This window comes from Mustela erminea, chromosome 5, assembly GCF_009829155.1.
Source record: "Mustela erminea isolate mMusErm1 chromosome 5, mMusErm1.Pri, whole genome shotgun sequence".
Taxonomy (NCBI): domain Eukaryota; kingdom Metazoa; phylum Chordata; class Mammalia; order Carnivora; family Mustelidae; genus Mustela; species Mustela erminea.
The window spans coordinates 146,349,132-146,370,507 of record NC_045618.1 but is presented as its reverse complement, the minus strand read 5'-3'; the positions used below and the strand labels follow the sequence as shown (position 1 = coordinate 146,370,507).

At 68.0% G+C, this 21,376-nt stretch overlaps 1 protein-coding gene across 8 annotated transcripts in view; it reads left to right on the top strand.

Moving 5' to 3' along the window:
- Positions 1–12,167, top strand: part of BRF1 (BRF1 RNA polymerase III transcription initiation factor subunit) — a 47,013-nt gene extending 34,846 nt beyond the window's left edge. For 4 of the 8 annotated variants that reach the window (XM_032341589.1, XM_032341585.1, XM_032341593.1 and 1 more), the window contains 8 exons: positions 3,147–3,416; positions 4,602–4,705; positions 5,016–5,097; positions 5,178–5,233; positions 6,161–6,417; positions 7,669–7,720; positions 8,123–8,291; positions 8,664–12,167. In XM_032341589.1, coding sequence (XP_032197480.1) covers positions 3,147–3,416; positions 4,602–4,705; positions 5,016–5,097; positions 5,178–5,233; positions 6,161–6,417; positions 7,669–7,720; positions 8,123–8,291; positions 8,664–8,701 — 1,028 coding nt within the window. In that variant the 3' untranslated portion in view covers positions 8,702–12,167. The remainder of the gene's footprint in view (positions 1–3,146; positions 3,417–4,601; positions 4,706–5,015; positions 5,098–5,177; positions 5,234–6,160; positions 6,418–7,668; positions 7,721–8,122; positions 8,292–8,663) is intronic. The other 4 variants (XM_032341592.1, XM_032341587.1, XM_032341590.1 and 1 more) reach the window with 2 other exon arrangements.
- Positions 12,168–21,376: the final 9,209 nt, after the last annotated feature.

Genomic DNA, 21,376 nt, shown 5'->3' with positions numbered 1-21,376 from the left:
GTAGCCGGGGGCATCGCAGAGCCGCTGTGTCTGTGCACGGGTCTGTGCGCTCCTGGACGCTCCCATGTTGCCTTCCTGCCCAGTCCTCGGGGCCCCGTTGTTAGGTCTGCGCGGGGCCCCATTGTACATCTCTCTGGTTCAGCAGGGCCTGGTGCTTACCACCCCTGCCTCGGGCTATCTGGAGGGCAGGTGCCGCTGCTCCGTGGCCCAAGCCCCAGCCCGGCGCCCCGTGGACCCACTCCAAGAGTGGACATCTCCGCCCCGTGGGTGTTCCTGCACCGCTCTCTGGGCCAGGCCACCTGCCCGGTGCTGCTGCCCTGAGCAGTGTCCTTCCGCAGTCTTCCGCGGCTGCCAGGTGTGGAAGCCCCAGGTTTCCAGGCCCGCTTCTGTGCGCTCGTGGGTCGGGAATGCTGTCTCCACCCTTGCCGCTGTGCGCTCCATCACGGGTCTTCCACGTGAGTGACCGCTGCTTTGTGCTCGCCACCGACGTCCGGCCTGCTGACGTCTCCCGACGCCCAGGCCGTGGCCTGGCCCTTCAGCCCCTGCTGAGTGGCAGTGGTGGCCACAGGCATGTGGCCCAGGTGCCTCCCAGGACACGGTGCTGGCTTGGGGCTGGGTGCCACCTTGTCCTGAGAGGGCTGTGCCCATGCGCGGTTTTCGCTGGGTGTTGTCTGGGCCATCGGTGAGCGCTTCGACATTTGTGGGGCCCGTGGAGAGCACGTAGGGTTTCCTGGGCTCCGTGCGACCTGCCCCCCTGCCCCCGCAGGGACGCCCGAGCCGGGTGGCCCCATGGTCTGTGTGTTCGCTCGTGTCCTTGCGGGGGTGTTTCTGTCTCCCTGGCTCTCTCTGGTCTGCAAGTAGTTACTGGTTCCCCGTGAGTGCCGCGTCTGCACTGCACGGTCATCGCATCGCCCTGGTGGCTGCGTCGGTGACCCCCCGCTCTGCTCCCTCAGCCCCGCCCGCTCTCTGGCCCCCGGAGCCGCTGCCCGAGGGGTTTACTCCGGAGTTTGGGGCATGCGCAGGGAGCCCGTGGGCCTCGTCAGAGCTCTGTGCTGCCCAGGCTTCTGCTTGCGTTTCCCTTTGAGGCCGAGGCTCCCGATGGGCATATGGTCTGCAGCTGGGGCAGCGCTGTCTGTCTCACGGTCTTGCTCCCAGTGTCCACACCTGTCCTCACGCGTGGGGGTGTCACTGGTGCTGTGCCCCTTGTGGTCTTCTGGGGTTGGGGACACCCGTGAGCCCCTGCATCCCCCAGGGCGTTGCTAGCCCTTCCGGTCCTCACTCTGCCCGGTGATGCCTTGAGGACGGAGGTGGCCAGTGTCCGCTTGCCCGTGTGGCGACTGCTGTGCTCTGGCATGGGGGCGTGTGTGCAGCGTGTGCTTCTGTGGTGCCCCAGCCGGAGACTCTTCTCCTCTAGTAGTCGGAGCCCGTTCCCGGCGTGCCTGTGACTCAGGCGGCGTTCTCTGCACCTGGGGAGGCCTGGCTCTGCACCGTGTTTTCTTACTGCCGTTTCCCGCACAGCACCTGGGTGCACTGCCCCAGCCGTGAGGAAGCCGGCCGGGGGTCTGCCACCAGCGGGTCCCCCCATCTCCTGCCCCAGGCTCAGCTTCCCACACCTGTTCTGACGGGATCGTCGGGGGCGCGCTCCCTCTGCCTGGCTCCGCACGTCTGCTGAGCCGGACCTCTCCTATGGCATGGGACGGCAGATGTTTCACCCTGTCTGGAGTGAGCCCGAAGCTAGGTGGGGTCAGCAGCGGTGATGGGACCCAGGAGGCCTGCGTGCCACCCTCCTGCCCGGCTCCCAGGCTCCCTGCCCACGCGGTGCTGAAGGGACCGGCCAGGACAGGCGACGTTTCAGGAGAGGCCTGGGGAAGGGAGGAGCCCTGGAGCGGCGTGGGGGGGGCTGGCGCTCACATGGGGCGCGGTCGGGTTGTGGAGGTACCGAGCGGGGCCCAGGGATGACACGGTCTAACTCAGGCTGAAGGGGCCGGGGGCGCGGGGTCTGGACTCTGCAGGTGGTCCCGAGGCCCAGCCTGTGGGACAGGAGAGCGGACATGCAGGGTGCGCGGCTGCTGAGGCCTGGCCCTAGGGCGGGGGCGCCCAGGCGTTGGGGTGGGGGCGCGGCGGGGTACCGGGAAGGGTCATCGCCCCGCACGACTTTCCTGTGCACGAGGAATCGGACGGCTTTTTGCCCGCGGAGAAAAGTTCACAGAGACGCGTGAGCCCGCCTGAGGCTCCGTGCTTACCGCGAGCTCTCACGCTGGAAAGCAGGGGGAGGCGTTCTGGGGTGGACGTCCTGAACGTTGATCGTCGGAACGTTGGGCGACGTTCACAAATCTCGTTCGACAAAGCGCGACGCGAAGATGCAGCCCCTGGTGAGTCTCCGCCCCCGGGGCTGGTCGTGCCTTCTGGAGTGCTGTGTCCACGGACGGCACGGCGTGTCTTGACTGCCCTCCGGCTGCCCGGTTCTGGTGGACGGCGCAGGTCGGCGTGTGCAGCCCCTGTCTGTGGTGCAGGAGAGGTGCCCGGTCGAGCACGTTCGGGGTGATTCTAGGTTTGGGTCATTGCACACATGGTGCTGGGAGCGTTTGTGTGCAGGCGTGTGTGTGGAGTGCACGTGGTTGTGTCCGGGCGCACCGAGCCGCGGACTTGCTGGGTCGGCTGCAGGGCACGGCCGGGGTCTTGGAGAAGCCGCCCCGCCTTCTTCCCGCAGCCGCGCCATGTGCCTCGGTTGGTCGTGTGTTCTCTCGTGGAGCCCTGAGTGTTCCCGGCATGCTGCCGACGCGCACTCATGGGGGACAGAGCTCCCTCGTCTGCCACGGTCCTGCCGGGGGGCGTGGAGGGGGCTGTCCGTGTCCCACCCGAAAGTTTTGCCTGATTCAAAGCTGCAAACGTTTTCTGTCGATTCCTGAGGCGTTGGTGCTCTTAGCCGTTGTGTCTGTTTTGAGTGACTTTCTGTGCAGCGTCAGGTGCAGAGGCCCCGAGGGCTCCCCGCAGGCACCTGGACATGGGGCCGCCTCCCGGCGACGTGCAGCTCCGCCTCTTGGCACAGTGGAGCGGGTGCCTCCTGCCACCCTATGGTCGTGTCTGCCGGCGCGGGGCGGGGCGGCTCCTGCAGGGTTCACGGGTGTGTGGCGTTGCGTCCATAGGCTCCGTGGAGGACTCTGCGTCCAGCTTGTTTGGCGAGGAGGACCCCGAGGATGAGGAGCTGCAGGCCGCCGCCAGCCACCTCAACAAGGACTTCTACCGGGAGCTGCTTGGCGCCGGCGTCTCCTCCAGCTCTGGGGAGGCAGGAGGCCCTGAGGGGGGCAGCCGACCCCCCGCCCTGGAGTCCCTGCTCGGCCCCCTGCCCACGGCAGCCAGCCTGGGCATCTCGGACTCCATCCGGGAGTGCATCTCCTCCCAGAGCCAGGAGCCCAGTGAGTGCTGGGGAGGGGTCAAGGGGAGAGGTTGGGGTGGGGGCTGTGGCCGCGGGCTCTGGGTCCAGGTCACCCCGCCCCATCTGGCGGGGGAGAGGTGCCGCTGGATGTGGCCTCAGGGAGGGCAGGCTGGGAGGGCGCTGCCAGCTCCCCCGTGCCAGGTGGAGTGGGCCGTCGTCGACCCCGCGTGTGAGAACACCCTGCTTACCAGCGGGGCTTGCCGCTGCCCCCAGACCCCTCCTGCGCCAGACCCTGGCTCAGGGCTGGGCCAGACGCGTGCTTGGTTGGGTGGTGGCTGCAGGCTCCTTCCTGCCTGTCCCTCTGCGTCTGTCTGAGCTGCCTCTGGGCACAGCCCCACGCATGGGCAGCCTCACTCGCCGGGCTCCGGCGCCGCAGCGGGGGGGCCTGAGCAGGAAGAAGACCGGTTTGCTTCTGCCGTGTTTGCTGCTGAGAGCGGGTCGTGGCCCTGTGCCAGGACTGGCTCCCCCAAGTACTCCCGGCTGCAGACAGGCCCTGCCTTGCCCCTGGGTGCCCAGGGCTTGGCCCCATGTGCCGGGGCCTCCCCAAGGGTGCTCTGTACATACGTGTATCACAACCCTGCCCTGACAGTGGGACGGACCTGTGCAAAGGCCCTGGGGCCAGGAGAGACCATTCTGCAGGAGCTGAGGGAGTGAGGCAGGGCATGGAGGAGCAGTGTGGGGGCCCCAGGGGGACCCCTGCTTAGGGCCGGAGTGGAGAGCTGCAGCATGGGGGGTGCTGGGCTGCTGGGTGTGGGCGGGCCACCCATGGTCAGAGGCTGCCCCAGCTGCTGGGCTTTGCGGCTTGTGCTGTTGACCCCGGGGGGATGGGGGGTGGTCACCAGGGTTTGGGGTGTCCTGAGTGCATCACTGAGGACTGGCTGAGGGCCCATCTCCTGGACCGGTGAGCAGAGAGCCAGACGAGCCACGCTTCCGCACTGAAGGTGCCTGTGTCGTAGGGAGCCTCTGGGTCTGCTGGGGCTAGCGTGGTGTCCTTTCTGCACGCAGCCCTGGGCTATGAACCACGCAGTGGCACACAGAGGGGGCTGGGCTTGCCGGCAACGAGGGGCTGCCGTCAGCCCTTGGCCAGAGCCGAGGTCCCAGAGGAGGCGGCTCTTATCCTGAAAGGGGTCCTGAGACCGCCCCGGGGCCGTCTGTGCCTGCTCAGCAGAACCCGACGCAAACGCTGCGGCCCTGTGCTTCCCCGTAGCCGGTGCGCGTGGGGACGGTGAGCTGGACCTCAGCGGCATCGACGACTTGGAGATTGACAGGGTGAGCTCCACTGAACTCTGCACGGTTGGGGCCCCGGGCCGCGGGAGCGGGGCACCCCCTCGCGGCCACATGGCCCCTGGAACCCATGTCCGCCCACTGTGGCCGGCCACCCCGCTCCTGTGCCCGCGGGCCGGTGTGTGGACCCGGCCCCGCTCCTAGCCTCGGCACGGGTGGGTGAGGACAGGCGTCGCTGACTGGCTCCCAGTAAGGAGCCTGTGGCCCGAGGGTCAGAGGCCCGCCCTTGACCGGCCCGTCCGTGGGGAAGCGTGTTGGCAGCCGAGACCTGAGTGTGGCGCTCTGCTCTGCCCAGTACATCCTGAACGAGGCAGAAGCCCGCGTGAAGGCCGAGCTGTGGATGCGGGAGAACGCCGAGTACCTGCGGGAGCAGAGGGGTAAGCGCCTGCCTGCCCGCCGGGGGGCCGGGGGGCCGGGGCCGCGGGGCCCTGCTCATCCTGCGGGGGGGGCTTTTCAGAGAAGGAGGCGAGAATCGCGAAGGAGAAGGAGCTGGGAATCTACAAGGAGCACAAGGTAAGGCTTGTCCGGCGCTCGGAGACCCGCCTGCTCCTCCCCCAGTCACACGAGGTCTCCCAGGGTGGCGGCTCCGGCCACCCAGTCCTGCACGGTGCCGGCCTCCCCTTGGACCGATCACCCTCAGCTTTGGGGAGGTCCTTAGGCTGAGTCGGGGCATCGGGACCCCCACTGAGGGCCCTGCCCCAGCTCTGGGATCCCCCCTCTGGGCCCTGGGAAAGCCTGCTTGTCGCAGGTGTCCTGTGGGCAGTCACAGAGACGTGGCTTGCTGCTTCTGTGTGGCCGGACAGGGACTCTGGCCGTGAAGGAGTGGTCGAGCCCCCGAGCAAAAAGGCAGGAGCTCGGCATGCATCCAGCGTGGGTCACTGGTCTGCTTGAGAACCTTTCCGGGGGGCGGGCCTGCAGCTTGGGGTCTGGGCTCGAGGCCTCGAGTAGCGTGGTCAGCAGGCGGGTGGGCAGGGGAGGAGCCGGCAGGAGGCACAGTTCAGGCTTCTGTAGGTGGCACACACCCAGGACAAGGTCTGCCCATGCTGGGTGATCTGTCCAGAGCACGGCACCTTGCTCTGCCTTGTTCAGGTGGGGACAGTGTCCAGCGCAGCCAGGTGTCCATATGGTGGGCTTGTGGGCAGCTCCCAGTGCTGCTGCGGGTGACCCCTCCCGAGAGACCTCACACCCTGAGCCCTGCCATCGGCTCCGCAGCTGAGGGATGTGGGCTGCCCCCCCACCGCGTCTGAGAGGAGGAGGTTGGAGCCGTCCTTGGGGGGCCTGGACCAGCGCCCTGTACACCTGGGCTCCTGGGGGCAGGGCTCCCTGGCAGATGCTGGCTGCCCGGCCCCTCCCCATCGGGTCCCAGCTAGTAGGGTCCCCACCTCACCCGAGACACCTAGCAGGTCCCCAGGGGGCGGTAACTCCCCTGTTTCTGTTGAGCCCAAGAAGTCTTGTAAGCGACGGGAGCCCATCCAGGCCAGCACAGCTGGGGAGGCCATCGAAAAGATGTTGGAGCAGAAGAAGATCTCCAGCAAGATCAACTACAGCGTGCTCCAGGACCTCAACAGCAAGGGCGGGGGCAGCCTGCGTGGGGGCGGCGTGCAGCCCCAGGAGCGGGCCGGCGCCCGGAAGCTGTCTCGGAGGAAGACGCCCGCAGGCAGGAGCGGGGCTGACCCCGTGAGCAGCGTGGGGAAGAGGTACCGTGCTGGGCGCAGGCAGGAGGCCTGGGGGGCGCGCTCCCCACCCGGATGCTGGGAGCAGACGTCTGGGTCCCCTGCTGCACCTGCGGCCCTGGCCGGCCCGTGTCTGTGTGTGGGGCGGGCGGCTGGGGAGGGGGTCCGACCCTGCAGGCTGTGTCCTGTCTCTGGAGGGGCGAGCCAGCCTCTTTTCCTGGGAGGGTGAGGAGCAGGGAGAGTAGAGCCTCCCCGTTGGCCTCTCCTCCCGCGGCAGGGAGGACCAGGGCCCAGGACGGCCCAGGGGAGGCATCTCCGGCCGCGGCCACTCCCTGCCGTCCGCACACACTGCCGCTGAAGCAGACCTCCCGGAACCTTGGCCAGCAGCAGCTGGGCGGCCGCCTGGAGAGCCCCGGGGCAGTACAATTTTAGGTCCCGTTTTAAAAAAACTTATTCCAGGGAGGCAGGGAGAGAGAGCACCCAGAAGCGTGAGTGGGGAGAATGGCGGGGAGGAGCCGCGAGGGAAGGACTCAGGCCGGCAGAGCACGGGCTCACCCTCAGCCTGGGGTCCCGACCGGAGCCTTTCGGCCAAGAGTCGGACGCTCCACACATGGAGCCCCTGGTGCCCCCGGGTTTAGGTTCTTACTCGTCAGACGACAGAGGAGCATCAGATCTGCCCGGGCTATCTGCCGTCGACCGGCATAGCTTTTGAGCTAAAACTGGCTTTGTTGCCAACATTCAAAAGCAAGTTTTCACAGAAAAACCCTGATTTCCAGCTTCGGCAACCACCCCCGTCGCGTCCCCGCTCCCAGCTCTGTGCCGCGGCCCCAGGGGGGTGGTACTCAGGCTTGTTATCACTTGGCCCATGGGGTGGCGACTTGGGGCCCATTGTGCTGTTAGGAGGGCACAGATGCAGTCACTCACGCACCTCCGTGGGGCACGTACGTGGGGCGTGTGTGCATATAGGACACGCCCTAGCAGAGGGGCACGGGGTGGGCGTGAGCCCCAGCAGAGGGGGCAGAATGCCGACTGGGCCGGGCCGGGTGAGGAGCGCGAGGCCAGGAGGCTCCGCTGGGAGGAGTGACATCAGGGTGAGCGCTGAGGAGGGGGTCGGCTTCTGGGTGTGGGGTCTGGGGGAGCAGAGTTGGGGGGTGCCTCCTCCTCACCCTAGGGCCGGGCCCTCAGTGGCCAGAGACGCCGCCCCTCAGCAGGCACCTTGTCCCCTGACCCGTGGCTGCAGCCTGGACTGAGCTGCCACGCTGTGCTCTCTTTCAGGTTGCGGCCGATGGTGTCCGCCCAGCCGGCCAAGAGGGCAGCTGTGGGGGAGGTACGTTGTGTGGCCACGGCCCGGGACAGGGGCCTGGGGACGGTGTCTGTGAGCCACTGAGCAGTCAGCCCATGGCAGGGAGGGAGCGTGGGCTCTCCTGGCCCATGCACAGCAGTCCTTAGGCCCACGGGTGGCAGGGGAGTGGGCCTGAGCCCCAGCCACATGCTGTGGGGCTGGGGCCACATCCTCTGGGCAAGGCCCGTGGCCTTGAAACGGAAGCCTCGTGGGTGCTCGTGAGTGTGGACGGGCTGGACAGAGGGGCTGCCTGGGAGCTGTGGGGGCTCCGAAGGCTGGGAAGCGTCCAGGACACGGGAGGGGCCAGTGGGCCTTGGGAGCCAGGCTGGCGCTGTGATGCCGTCCCCCGGGGCAGGCGGCCTCCCAGAGCCTGTGCCCCGGTTGCAGACCTTGCTCCCGAGCTCACCCAGCCTGGGAGCCGAGCCCGTCAGGCCCACAGCGGTGGTGGAGAGTGGGCCTGTGTCCTACCCCCCCGAGGAGGACCCCGATGAGGAGGACCCCGACGAGGAGGACGGCGAGCCCTGCGTCAGCGCCCTGCAGATGATGGGCAGCAGCGGTGAGGGGACCCTGCAGCTGGTTGGGGGTGACACGCCCTGGGTGGGGGCGGGGCTTACTTCCTAGAAAAAGGCACAAATCCTCTGCTCCTGACCAGCCCTAAACTCAGAGCTTTGGGCTTTGAATGAAACCTTCTCTCCCTCCGGGCGAGGCTGGGACCGAGATGCAGATCGGTGCGTCCGTGTGGGGAGCCTGAGCGCTGTGACCGCCGTGGGCTCCAGGCTGCAGGGGGGCTGCCTGGCCAGCGGGAGCCAGGCCCCAGGGCCTTGGGGAGGTGAAGACAGCACGTGAAGAGGGGGCCTGAGCCCCTCCAGGAGGGGCCGCCAGGTGGGCCCCCCCCCAGGGTGTCCACAGCTGTCCTCCGCGCCCGCAGATTACGGCTGTGACGGCGAGGAAGAGGAAGGCTACTGAGCCGCAGCCCGCAGCGCGCAGCTCCGCACCTCTGCGGCACCTGCTGCCGGGACCCCGTCTGGAGCACCGTGAGGGGCGTTTGCCCGGCAAGGGGACTGGGCCGGTGTCTGCGCGTCTGGTCCGATGTGGGTCTCATGGCCCAGGAACCTTGGCAGGCGGCACCGTCCCGCCCCACGGGAGGACGCTGAGGCATGAGGAGGCCCACTCTGGGAAGTGAGTGCTGGACTCACTGCCCCTGCGGAGCTGGGGGCCTCGGCCCCGCCCCTCCCCGGGCTGAGAAGTGCCGCACCCAGCCCTCCCACCGCCGTGCCTCCAGCCGGACCGGCCTCTCCTGCACCGGGCATGGCCCCGCCGCCGGTGACCTGAGCCAGCAGTGCTCTCCGCAGATGAGGGACCGTCCGTGCCCAGAGGCCGTGGGGGTGCCCTGTGCAGCCGGTGCGGCTGGCCTGACCCTGCCCCGAGCCGGAGTCAGGAGAGCGGGGTCTTGTTTGAGCGGGGCCTGGCTCGATCTGTAGACGGATGGCAGACCGAGCGTTCTGGCCGCACCACTGCCCTCCCGTGCAGCGAGGGGCCCAGCCCCGCCACTTGAAGGCCCAGGGACCACTCTGAGGGCCTCAGTGTGGACATCGCTGTTCTGGACATGGCCAGGGAGACAGGGCAGAAACTCATGTCCCTCGAGGCCACAGCCTCGGCCCCCCTGACGGCAGCCAAGCCAGGCCATATCGCCTGCCCAGGGCTCAGCCCTCTGTGTCCAGGCTGGAGTGTGGCCGAGTCTGCAGCAGGGAATCTTGAGGTCCTTGGCTGCACCCGTCCTGGGTTTTGGAGAGCCAGAGCGGGCTGTGCGGTCGGTGGGACAGGAAGACCTACCTGCGCAGACACCGCTGAGGCTGTGGCCTGGGCTTCCCCGCCAGGCTCCGTGGCCGGCCCCGGAGGAGGGAGCTGCAGCAGGGCACCTGGCCTGTGGGGGTGGGAGAGGCACATAGCAGGGCCCTGGCCCCGTTGTCAGAAGCACGGGGGGGACGTGGCTCGGGCTTCATCCTCACCCCCCTCACGCCCACCCCCGTAAGAAGTGCCTGAGCCTGTGTGTGGCGTGGGTTGTCCTGGCCGAGGCCCCTCATGGGAGGGAGGACTGGGCCGCAGCGGCTCTTCCGGGAGCCCCAGGCACTGGCCGTCTGGCTCTAGGGTGTTCGCTGTGCCGTTCAGGGACAGGACCCCCATGTGGAGGGGTAGCTGTGGCTTTGGAAGTGACCAGGTCACCTTCTGGGGCCCAGGGCCGCCGGTGCAGCATGGTGTACGTGGCAGGCTCCGAGACGGGGCTCAGTGAGGAGGAGGCGCCTCCGCTGGGAGCCGGGCCAGAGCGGGTGTCCCGGCGGGGGCTAGTGGGAAAGCTGCACCTGCAAAGCAGGGGAGGGAGGGGTCCCACGGGCCGTCGGCAGGGGAAGGGGTTTGAGAGAAGCGGCAGGCGCTCAGGGTGGCCAATGGGGCCACGGCCCGGAGGCCAGGGGACTTCATGGGGAGGAGCCTGGGGAGGCTGCGTGGGCCGGTGGGGCTCTGGGCACGTGAGGCCTGGGGGCGGACGGCAGCGAGCGGGAGTCTGGCTGAAGCAGGAAGGGTCAGGCTCCTACATGGCTTGGAGAGGGGTCAGGGAAGAAGGGCTGGTGAGAAGGACTGTCCCCCGAGAGGGTGTCGTGTGGAGGGGCATGTGGGGTATTCATGGTTGGGTGGTGGTCAAGGTGCTGGTCAGGGGTGAGGCCCAGGCTAGCAGCCGGTAGGGCCCCTCTGGGCCACGGCCCGTATCCTGTGTGCCGGCCACCACGGCCACATGTGTGGGCTTGAGGGGGACACTCAGGCCTGTCTGCGCCTGTCCCACATCTGCGGTTATGGCTGCCGCAGCTAGGACAGGACCTCAGGCCCCCACTTCACCTGCTGACCTGTGTTCTTGCAGGGTGGGCGGCAGGAATGGGCACCCTAGAGGCTTGGAGAGCCTGGGCGCCTGGGCCAGGGAGAGGGCCAGGGCCTTTGGGAGCCCTCGGTCCAGGGTCCAAGGGTCAGCGTCCCTGAGATGCTTCGAGGGCCAGGGGCCTGACTCAGGCCGGGTCCATCCCCGAGGAGGAGCATCGGGCAGCGGCCGGAGCACACGTCCCCCGCCGCTGCACGCCATTGCCTGCAGGTGAGGCTGCTTCCAGCCGGGGCTCCGCGGCCCTCCCTGCGGGCGGGATGCGTGCGGGCCGCCTGCCAGCTTGGACGGCACCACGGGAGGCCAAAGGGCACAGGCGCTGGCGTGGAGGGGGCCTCCCTGGGCCGCGTCCTGACAGCCAGCCCCCTTCTGGGTGCCGAGGCCTGGCCGGCGACCACAGGCTCGTCCTGAGAAGGGCACACAGCGGAGCCAGGGGAGGTGGTGAGGGGGTTCTCAGAGCCCTGGACACCTGTCTGTGCTGACCGTCTGAGGAGCCCATGTCTGCCCGCTGGCATGCTCGTGCCCATCCCCGAGCCTGCGGAGCTGGAACCCGAGGCCAGCACGCTAGCGAGGCTGGGGTCCCTGTGTGGGGGTCCCAGGCAGCAAGCAGGCACGTCCAGCCCCGGGAAGAGCTGGGCAGGGGGGAGGCTGGGAGGAGTGCTCTCCAGAGCTGTCCCTGGTGACTGACATCTGTGCAGTGGCTCCAAAAGGCCTCCCTCCCACACCTGCCCGGCCTGCTGGCCACTGTCACCAGTAACCACGGGCACGCCAGCCTGCTCATTCTCCAGCCTCGTGTGTACTGGGCCCACACAACCCGCCCCCCGCCCCGTGCCCTCCTCCGGCCCCACGGTGGCTTCCGGCTGGGTGACGGCCCGAGCAGGAGGCGGGACTGGCGTCCGTCTGTGGGTACCAGCGCTGCCCAAGGGCAGTGAGCTCTGGGGAGGAGGGGCAGGGGTTGGGTATCCCCCAGGGACTGAGGTCCCCGGGGCGGTGTCTGCTCTGTCCGGGGCTGCCTCCAATGCGTCCAGCTCAGGGAACCCAGCGGGAGCCCCATGGGGTCTGCTGGGGTGAGCACCTCCCCTTGGCCATCCCGGAACTGGGCAGCAACACCTCTGTCCGCCGCCTTCTCCCAGGGTCACAGTGTCCCCCTCCGTCCACCTCTGGGAGGTTGCAGCCCTGACAGACTGCGTGGTGGGGCGGCGCTGGCAGGTCCGAGGCCGGCAGTGCGGGGTGGCCGTTGCGGGTATGGGTGCCCAGCCCTTTGTTGATGCAGCTGGGGCCTGGGAAGAGTGTCGGGCGCCTGGGCACCCCAAGGCTGCGGACAGTCCAGCCGGGCTCTCAGGGACTCAAACTGCAGAGCACACATGCAACCGCTAGGGGACAGGGGCCCGGCCATCTGTCCTGGGCCTTTGCTCAGCTTCCCTGCCCCCTGGCGGCCACTTGCGCACCGTCGGGCGCTACCCTTGGGAACGCTGTATTCCCCGAGTAATAAAGACTAGAAGCCTCAAAGTGGGTGTGCGGTCCTTGTCCACAACGTGTCAAGGCCACCAGCATGTCGTTGGAGGGCCTGCCTGGCTGGGCTCCCACCACACAGGCATCCAAGGCTCACCATCTCATACACTGGCCCTGTCCCCTTCCTGGGTCTGAGGACCCCCTTACCCAGCAAGGCAGCAAAGACTGGCCTGGAGAAAAGGTGACCCAAGCCCCTAGCACTGGGGGTTCAGCAGGAGCCTAGGAATCTGCTAGGCCTCTGGACCCTCCTCGCAGCCCAAGGCCTGCTGCCTCCCGGACCCTGACCGCCCCTGCATGTGCAGCTGTGCCCAGGGCACCGTGGGCACCGTGGGCGCTCAGCCTGCAGCCGCCTGGACGCTGCACCTCAGCTGCCTATGGCCCTGGACAGCCCCGGATCGTGGCCCCCTTCCCCATCCTGCAGCAGGGGTGCCCCAGGACCAGCCAGGCCGCGGGGGTCGGGACACTGCTTGTCCTCTGACCTGCAGGAGGACTGCTGGCCCTTCCTGTGGCCCCGCCCCCAGCTCCAGCACCAAGAGCCTGCCATCGCCCAGGCCCCATGCGGTCTTCAACAGGACACACGCACACACCCCACCCCCACCTGCAGCCTGGCTCCAGGGGGACGCCAGAGGGGCTGGTCGGCTCCTGGGGGAGGGACTCTTGAGTTGGGGCTTCCAAGCTTTGCGTGTGGCCGGCCGGTCAGTGCCTCTCTGCCTACGTGTCGAGAGGGTTGGCTGCTCCCTGGGGAAGCTTGGGCCCCAGCCAGGCTGGCAAGGGGTAGGGGCCAAGGGACAGGCTCCAGAGTCGCAGGCCCTTCAAAGGGTCGTGGGCGGTAGCAGCAGAGTGGGGCGCTATGGCTTTCCTGCCAGCAGAGGAACCGGGCTCAGGAAGCCATTGTCCCCATACAATGGACCTGGCTGGGACCTGTGAGGGCAGGGGCTCCAGATTGGTGGAACCTGACCTTGACCCTGATCCACCACCGATAGTCCTCCACACTCTCTCATGGCCATTGCGGCCAGCCCTGGCCAGGAAAGGGGACAGCTGCTCCCATCCGAGGACTAGTGCACCAGGGAAGGGGTGATGGGTGGTCTGGCACTCGTGGAGCAAACCGGCGGGGGTGGGGGGTGCTGTGGAGGAGGCACCCACCAGCCCTGGTCAGCTCGTGGGTGGGCAGGGAGGGACACGTCCCCTTCCACCGCAAGGAACAAACTGCTGAGGCCATGGGGACTCAGCCGCTGCCTGGGAGGCCGAAGCCGGACGGAGAGCCGGCCTGCTCTGCCGGGCCGTGCGGGGGCTGCCCTGTCCTGGCCAGGGTGGGTGGGGGGTGCTTCGCACCAGCCTGAGTCATTGGCCAGCCCCCGCCCCCAGCTTCAGAGGTCACGGTGAGTGAGGACGTTGTCTGCCAGGTACCAAGCCGGTGGGGCCTGGGAAAACAGCTGCCTGGCCCATCGCAGGGGCTAAGCATGGTGGCCCCGGCTCTGCCTTCAGTAGGGACCCAGGGCTGAGCAGGCCGCTGGTGTACTGTGGCTTGGCCAGGAGGCCATGGGGCATGAGGCTGGTGTCCCCGTGGGGCCTGATGGCAGGTGGTCGCAGGTCCTGGCAGATGGCGCTGCGCCAGAGCTGGGCCCGATCAGCACCTGTGCACGTGGGCGCCACACTCAGGTGCACACAGGTGCGTGTCGTGTCGGTCAGGGGAAGATGTCTCCGAGCCCCCCCGCCCCCCACAGCCTGCATTGATCTCCCTGAGCCCTCGCCCCCTCTGGGCTCCCTTCCCCACAGAAGCTTCTCACCAGGAGAGTGTTTGCTCCAGCCACACACAGCTCTGGAGAACCCAGACCACCTACCCGTCGGTGCACAGAGGAGTTCGTTCAGCCAGTGTTGGCCAAAGCCTCGAAGCCAAGCTTTTACTGGCGTTGGCTGTGGGGACCTGGCAGGGATGCGCCTGCGTCTGCGCTGTCGGGAAATCCAGCAGATGGTGGGGGGTTGCTGCTGAGAACAGGTGTGCGACCAGCTGGACCGCTGGACGGATGGGGAGCTCGGGCGGGGTCTGAACAGGTGGGCTCTTTGGTGGGGGGAGCAGCAGGTTTGGGGATCCAGAGAGTGCGCACAGCTGCTGGCAGGGGAGTCTAAGAAAAGGGTCGACACCAGGAGCTAGCTCTTCTGCCCATGGGTGGGTGGGTGGCGTACAAGGTCTCAGTGCAACCCAGGCCTGGCCCCGGGCAGGGCTGATCTTCAACAGACCCCAGCCTGGGGATGGAGGGTTATGGGGAGGGGGCACGGTGGTCACACGGCCACGACACAGGGCTGGAAGGAACACGCAGGCACACAAGGCTCTCAGCCCTGCAGAGCTCCCAACCAAGCCCGCCCTGCTCTGTGGGCTCCACACGTTCTGCGTGGGTCCGGGCCGCTGGGTCCCAGCCAGCAGGCGGCACTGCAGGACAGTCGGGAAGCCCTGCCTTGCCGGTCTTGTGTGCGCGCGCTTGTCTGTGTGGGTCGGGGCCCTGAGGAGCCCTGATCCTGGGAGGAAGGAGCCCACCCTGATGGCTGGCCCCTTTGCCGATTACCTTTGCACCAGGTGGTCTCCTGATGCGGGCAGTGCGATCAGACCAAGGCGACCGCCCAGACCCTCTCCACTCTCCCCTCAATTTCACTTTCGGTGTCACCTGCAGTGTCCCCAGGCAACCTGGGTGAGGGGGGTTCTTCAGGGGACAGCAGGCTCTGGGTCCCCACTGAGGGTCCAGTGTTTGTGGAAGAGGTGAGATGGGTGTAGGGGTTACCCAGGAATGCTTCCTGGAGGAGGAGACGTCCACACTGGGACCCGAAGGAAGAAAAGCTGGACAAGCCACAGTTGGCCACAGAAGAGGCAGGAAGGCTACCAACCTGGGGTCATTGGTGACAGAGAACCAGGGCGTGGGGGGGATTTGGTAAAAGCTTCTGAGGGTGGGAGGGGTCGGGGTCCCAGAGGATGAGGTGTCAGGTTTCTTGCAGAATGGGTTGGGGGGCGGACTGTGGAGCCAGCAGGTGGGAACAAGGCCGTGGCCCAAGAGGTGGGCGGGGGAGAGGATACACTGAGCTCGGTGGGCCCGACCCTGGCCGCTCACCCTACTGGCTTTGGGCAACTTGGGTTTTTGGGGGAGGGCAGACCACCCTGGGGGTTGGGGTTGGGGGAGGGGGGACCAACAAGCATTTCCCAAGGGCAGAGCTGGACCCTAAAACATAGGAAGATGGTGGGAGCGCAAGCCTGGGGCTCCTGGGAACAGCCAGGTGCAGGCTTGGGTGAGAGCCTAGGCAGGGGAGGGATGTGTGTACGGGTGGGTGGGGTGTCCCCAGGCCAGGCTCCCGGTGAGTCACTGCTGACCCGTCGTCCCGGCGCCGTGGGGGCCCAGGCTGGGCTGGCCGCAGGAAGCTGATAAAGGGCCGGAGTCAAAAGCCTCCAGGCCTCCCACTTCCTGCAGCCCCAGGCAGGGCGCGGTGCTGGGGGAGCGGGGGGACCGGCAAGCATCTCCCCATGCAGCCCCAAGTGTCCACGGCGTGGCCTGGATGGCCCACAAAACCACAGAAATTGTGACCCATGATGCCCAGCTGTGCCTGCGCAGGATGTAGTCGGGGCCGTCGTGGTGGGTGCAGCGAGGTGCAGCAGGGTACAGGTCTGGGGTGTCAGCGCAGGGGCAGCGTGAAAGGGAGGCCAGCTCTGGGGGTGCGGGAGGGCACAGCCGGCAGGCCACCGCGGGTGCATGTTTACCTGACCGTCAGGCTGCATCCACCTGAGGTCAGGTGTGTGCCGCCAGCCCAGGCTGCGAGGGCTCCGTGTTAACCCAGGTCACCTGGGAGTGGGGTGCTGGGGGACGTAGGAGGGCCAGCAGGGCGGCTGGCAGGGCTGGTAGGGCGCGCCAGAGCACCACTCCCGGTGACCGCAGCTGCCACGCAGCCCAGCACTTCTGCCATGCGCCGGGGCGACTGCCCTGTCGAAGGGGCATCACCGGGAGCGCGAGGACACCGGACACCACCCCAGCGGGTGCTCCACCGCCAGGGCCTCAGGCCGGCGCCCCACCCCCACCGTCACGCCACCGGCCCAACCTCGGGGGCCTTGGCAGAGTCACCAGGCGCGCGCCCTCCCTGCCGGGCGTGACCCCCGAGGCCACCTTCCCCAAAGCCCCCAACACCATCGCGGAAACGCGTCCCCCGCAAGCCAGGCGACGGACGCGCAGAGAGGCGCCCACGTGCCCGAGCCCCAGGGCTTCGGCGGCGTCCGGCTCGCGCGGAAACAGCCCACGTCGCGCGCCCCGCACCGCGCGGCTTCCCCCGCGCGCCCGGCGACAGGCAGGTCCGCGGCCCGGGGGCGGGGCCGCCGCGGGGCGGGGCCGCTCTGCCGCGAGCTCGCGGATTGGCCCCCGCGCGGCCGGCAGGGGCGGGGCCGGCCTCCCATTGGCCCGCAGCCGGAGGGGCGGGGCTGCCGCCAGCCGCGCGCGGCCGCCGCGGGCCCCGGGGCCGAGCGAGCTCGCGGACGCCGGGGCAGCGCGGAGGTTCGGGCCGGGCCGGGCCGGGCCGGGCCGGGCCGGGCGTCCGTCCCCGCGCCGGGCGCCGCGGAGCAGGGCCTTATCAGCGCGGGCAGCTGGCGGCCCGTGCGTGCGCGAGCGCCCCGGCCCAATTCAATGGCCATTGTCCGCCGGCGCCTTTGTTCGGGAGGCGGCCACTTCCTGCGGGCCGGGCTGGGCGGGCTGGGCCGCGCGGGCAGGAAACGCTCCGAGCCGAGGCCCAGACGCCGAGGCCGCCCCAGCCCGGGGTCAGCGGCGACGGCCACCTGCGCGGGGGCGCCCTGGGCTTGGGGCCGGGGCCGGGGCCTGGCGGGGCTCAGCCCGGCGCTCGGCGCGGAGTCGTAGGGGCCGGTCCGCGGGGAGGGCGCGCGGGGCGGGGGAGGCGGGGTGCGGGCCGGGCGCGCGAGGTCAGGCCCTGGAGGGCGGGGGAGGGGCAGAGGAAGCCGGAGGGATATCCTCAGAAGCAGGGGTGCCCCTCCCAGGTCGCCGGCGGGGGGACAGGCCCGCATCGGGCAGGACGCAAAAGTCGGGGGTGGAAATCCAGCTCCTCGCTGGTCTCTAGGGGAGAAGGGGTCGGTCCCCTGGAGACTTCAGGCTGACAGTCAGGACTGGGGCGGGGACGGGGGAAAACAAGGCCCCAGGTGCGCCCCAGGCAGGGCGGGCTTCCTCGTGCCTTCCCCGGGGCACCACTGCACAGTCCGGCTCACCAGGGACAGGCTGTCTTAGGGTCCCCCACCAGGCCTCCCTGCCCTGCCTCCCTCTGCTGCCCACTCCCCAGGGCCTCTGGGGCAGCGGGTCGGCCAGACCTTGATCGCATGCTGACCCACAGCTCGGAGTGTGGTCTACAGAGTGGGTGGCAGATGGGAGCTGGCCCCGAACCAGAGCTCACAGCCTCTCCTCCGCCCCACCCACCTGGCAGGGACCTTCCTCCGCCAGCCCCGTCCTGCCCTCTCCCCAGTCCTGCCCTCTCCCCAGTGCCCTGGAGTCCCTTGCACTTCCTTCCTCTGAAGCCCCCATGTGGCCTGCCTGGAAAGCAGTCCCCACACACCCCATCAGAAAACTGACCCAGGCATTCCAGGGGGAGACTTAATCGGGCAACAGAGGGCTTGGAAGGCTACAAGGGCAGCTCCACAAGGGCAGTGGGGCACCCCAGAAACGAGCTGTTGCCCCGGGGCCGAGGAGCCAGGGGAGGGCTGCTGCCCAGCCCCCAGGGGCTGGAAGTGCCCCTCTGTGACTGCTCCCCTCCGAACGCATGGCTGTGACACGGGGATGTGCAGACCTAGCGAGATGTCACACAGCACCCAGCACAGCGCTGGGACACAATAGGCACTTTACAGAGGGCGTTTACCAAGGGACTAGTCCCCCACCAGGGAGAGAGGGGAGCCTTACCACCCTGTTGCCTTGGCCTTAGCAGCTGGAGGTCTGGGAGATGCTTGAACTTGAACCCATCTGAAAGGCCAGTGCCAAGTAGTTCTAGGGAGACTGTGAGTGACAAAGGAGATTGGGCCAGAGGGGCAGGTAGAGCCCCAGACCGACCCCACACAGGGTGCCTGCCCCCAGAGCCCAGGGGCAGTGGGAGGGCCTGCCTCTGCACCCCCACACAGGCTGGGAGCAGCCAACGCCATGCGGTCCTAGGCCATCCCCTGGTCTGTGCAGCAGGATTTCCAACAGGAGCCTGGCTTTGGGGCCACATGGGCCAGGCCCACACAGGTGTCAGGGATGCTCAAGGAGAAGGGTTGTATGTCACCCAAAACAAGGTGGTCAGTCCTACTCTCTCTTCCGTGGGGACCACGAAGGGGAAGGGCAGGGCACGGAAGAAAGGTGTGTCTGGGCAGGACCCCGCAGTGCAGGGGAGCAGTGGTCTGGCCACCAGGGGTTTTGGTGTGGGCATGGCAAAAGCCTCAGCAGGCAAGAGGGTGGTTTTCCAGGGCCGTGCCCAGAAAGACAGAGACGTGTGCGTGCACAGAGAGGGGTGATGGGCTGGGGTAGTGGCAGGGCTCCTTGAGGTCACATGGGGCCTTTGGCCCTGGGGACTATAGAAAGGGTAAAACAGAGTCGGGACCCCTGGGTGGTGTAGCTGGTTGGGCTTCTGACTCTGGATTCTGGCTCAGGTGATGGTCTCGGGGTCACAGGGTACAGCCCCGTGTCTGGCCAGGCCCTCCGCAGGGGTCTGCTGAGACCTCTCTCCCCCTCTGCCTCTGCCCCTCCCCACCCCGTGTGCACTTTCTCTCTAAAAATAAACACATCCTTTAAAAGTAGCGTGTCGGGGCGCCTGGGTGGCTCAGTGGGTTAAGCCTCGGCCTTCGGCTCAGGTCATGATCTCAGGGTCCTGGGACTGAGCCCCACATTGGACTCTCTGCTCAGCAGGGAGCCTGCTTCCTCCTCTCTCTCTGCCTGCCTCTCTGCCTACTTGTGATCTCTGTCTGTCAAATACACAAATAAAATCTTTAAAAATAAAAAATAACAGTAGCGTGTGGTCAGGAGATGGCCTGCCAGGCTGAGCGCCCTTCAGAGCACATCAGCGCCAGAAGGTCGCAGGGAAGGACTCTCGGAAGCTTGCGGCCTCTGTCAAGGGTAGAGGAGAGAGGTCAGCATCCTTCAGTTCAGCATGAGCCTGGCCCAGCGCCTGTCCCGGCCGCCGGGTCCTCACACCTCCTCCCACAGGGGTTCAAGGGTCACAACTCCTGCCCCAAGGCCCTGCCCTCACACCTCTTCTCCGTAAGGGAAAGACCCCAGGGGGAGCCCTCAGGATCCTCCTGCTACCGCCAGGGGCTGTCCCTACCCGGCAGGCTGGTCCGACCTCCCCAAGGGTCCAGGTCTGACTGCCCGGGCCGCTCTGGACGGCGGACTGCCCAGGCCCCCGGGCGTTATCAGTTTCAGCCCCTACATGGCGGGCCTGGCTGGCCTCGTACCCAGGGCTGTCCCCCGGCCACCTTACCCCCTCACCCAGAATGCAGAAGGAGACCCAGGCAGCCTCATCCCCATGGCTCCCTCGACCCTGCCCTGCTCGCCAGCACTCGTGACCCACCCCCTACAGCCTGCAGGCATCCGGACCCTCACTTCTCCGGAGCAGGGACCCGCTGTCCCCCGATAAGCTCTCCTCATGACCTCAGTGTCCTCTGGCCGGGTCTCTCTCCTCCGGGAAGCCCCCCACGGCATCCCCGAGCCCCGTGGCTGCCCCTCTCCACGGCCCAGCTGAGGCCCGCAGGACAGGTGGCTGGGGGGCCCTGCCTGCCTTGGGGGCCTGGGGCGTGCCGGGCTCCGGCAGCACCCAGCCCAGCGGACTTGGCCGGAGGCTCCTCTCTGGGAGGTCTCCGTGTGAGTCACCCCTTGGGCACAAATGCAGGAAGTCGCCATTCTATTAGACTTTATTTTCTCCGTGGAGGGAAGGTCTGTCCCACGAAGGGCATTGTTCCCCGGGTTGCGTCTTCCGGGTGGGCTCGGGCCACCCTGCGGCTCATGCGTTTTGGGGGTTCCAGGCCCAACTGCTCCCCTTTGAGACCTGGGGTCGCCTGGAGGCTGGGAACGTGTGTGGGGTGTAGCTGTCAGCTCTGGGGAGACGCGGGCGTACCCATGAGGCAGCATGTGACCCAGGAGCCCGGGTCCGTAGTGTTGGGGCTCAAGTGAGGTTGGGGCTGGGATTCTACACACACCCCGCTGGTAGGCTCTCTGCCTGCTTGTAGGCCTTGGGGTCCTGCCTGGGCTCACGCCAAGCCTGCCTCCCTCGCCCAAAGAGGGCCACCCCCGAAGCCTCCCTGCCCCCCCCGCAGCCTTTGAGACCTGGCTGGGGCCTGCTGTCCCACTGTCCCCAGGCCAGCGCGGCTCTGGCCCACATGAGCCCCACGGTCCTGGGGGGACCCTGCCATGGCTGGGGTACAGGGTCGGGCCAGGCCCCTGGGGGCAGTGGTGGGGCAGGCCTTCCCATGGTTTCAACCCCGCCACTCTGCCCCACCGCTGCCCTCGGGCTGACATCAAGCCCCACAAGGGGCACCTGGGGTGCCGGGGGGTACAGGAGTGGGTGTGGGGCTCCCACTGCAGCTCATCTCAGGGCTAGGTGACGGGCTCGTGCTGAGAAGCGCCGGGCAGGGCCTGCAGGAGCCCCGGCGTAGAGGTGGGAGCGTGGGAGGTGGGCACGGTCTTGGGCTGGAGGGAGCCCCGCAGCCAGGAGGGCGGGCCCGGGTGGGTGTCGGGGCCTCGGGAAGGGTCGGGGCACAGCCTCTGGGTGAGGAGGAAGACGCCCCAGCCCCTGGCCCTGAGCACGAGGGTCCCTGCTGGGCAAACTCCGTGGTGGGGCCAGGGTGGCCAGGCCCAGGAGGAGCCCGGCTTGAGAGGAAAGTGGCCCCGAAGTTCTGGGCAGTGGAGAATGACAGAGCAGAGATGGGGCACGGGAAGCCAGAGGCGGGAGCTCAAGGCTCAGACAGAGCCCAGCGGAGGCGTGGATCCCCGAATGACGCTGAGACGTGGGGCTGGGGACCGTCCCCAGAGGAGAAGGAATCAGGAAAGGTCATGGGGAGGCTTCTGGAACAGGGAGGGATGAGGAGCCGGCGGCCCTGTCCGGGCAGCCAGGGGAGGCGGCGTTTCCCTGCAGCACAGACAGGAGAAGGGGGATCTTCAGGCAAACAGAGTCCGCAGATTTGCTGAAATTACAGACGCGGGACTCGGGTGGAGAGGGTC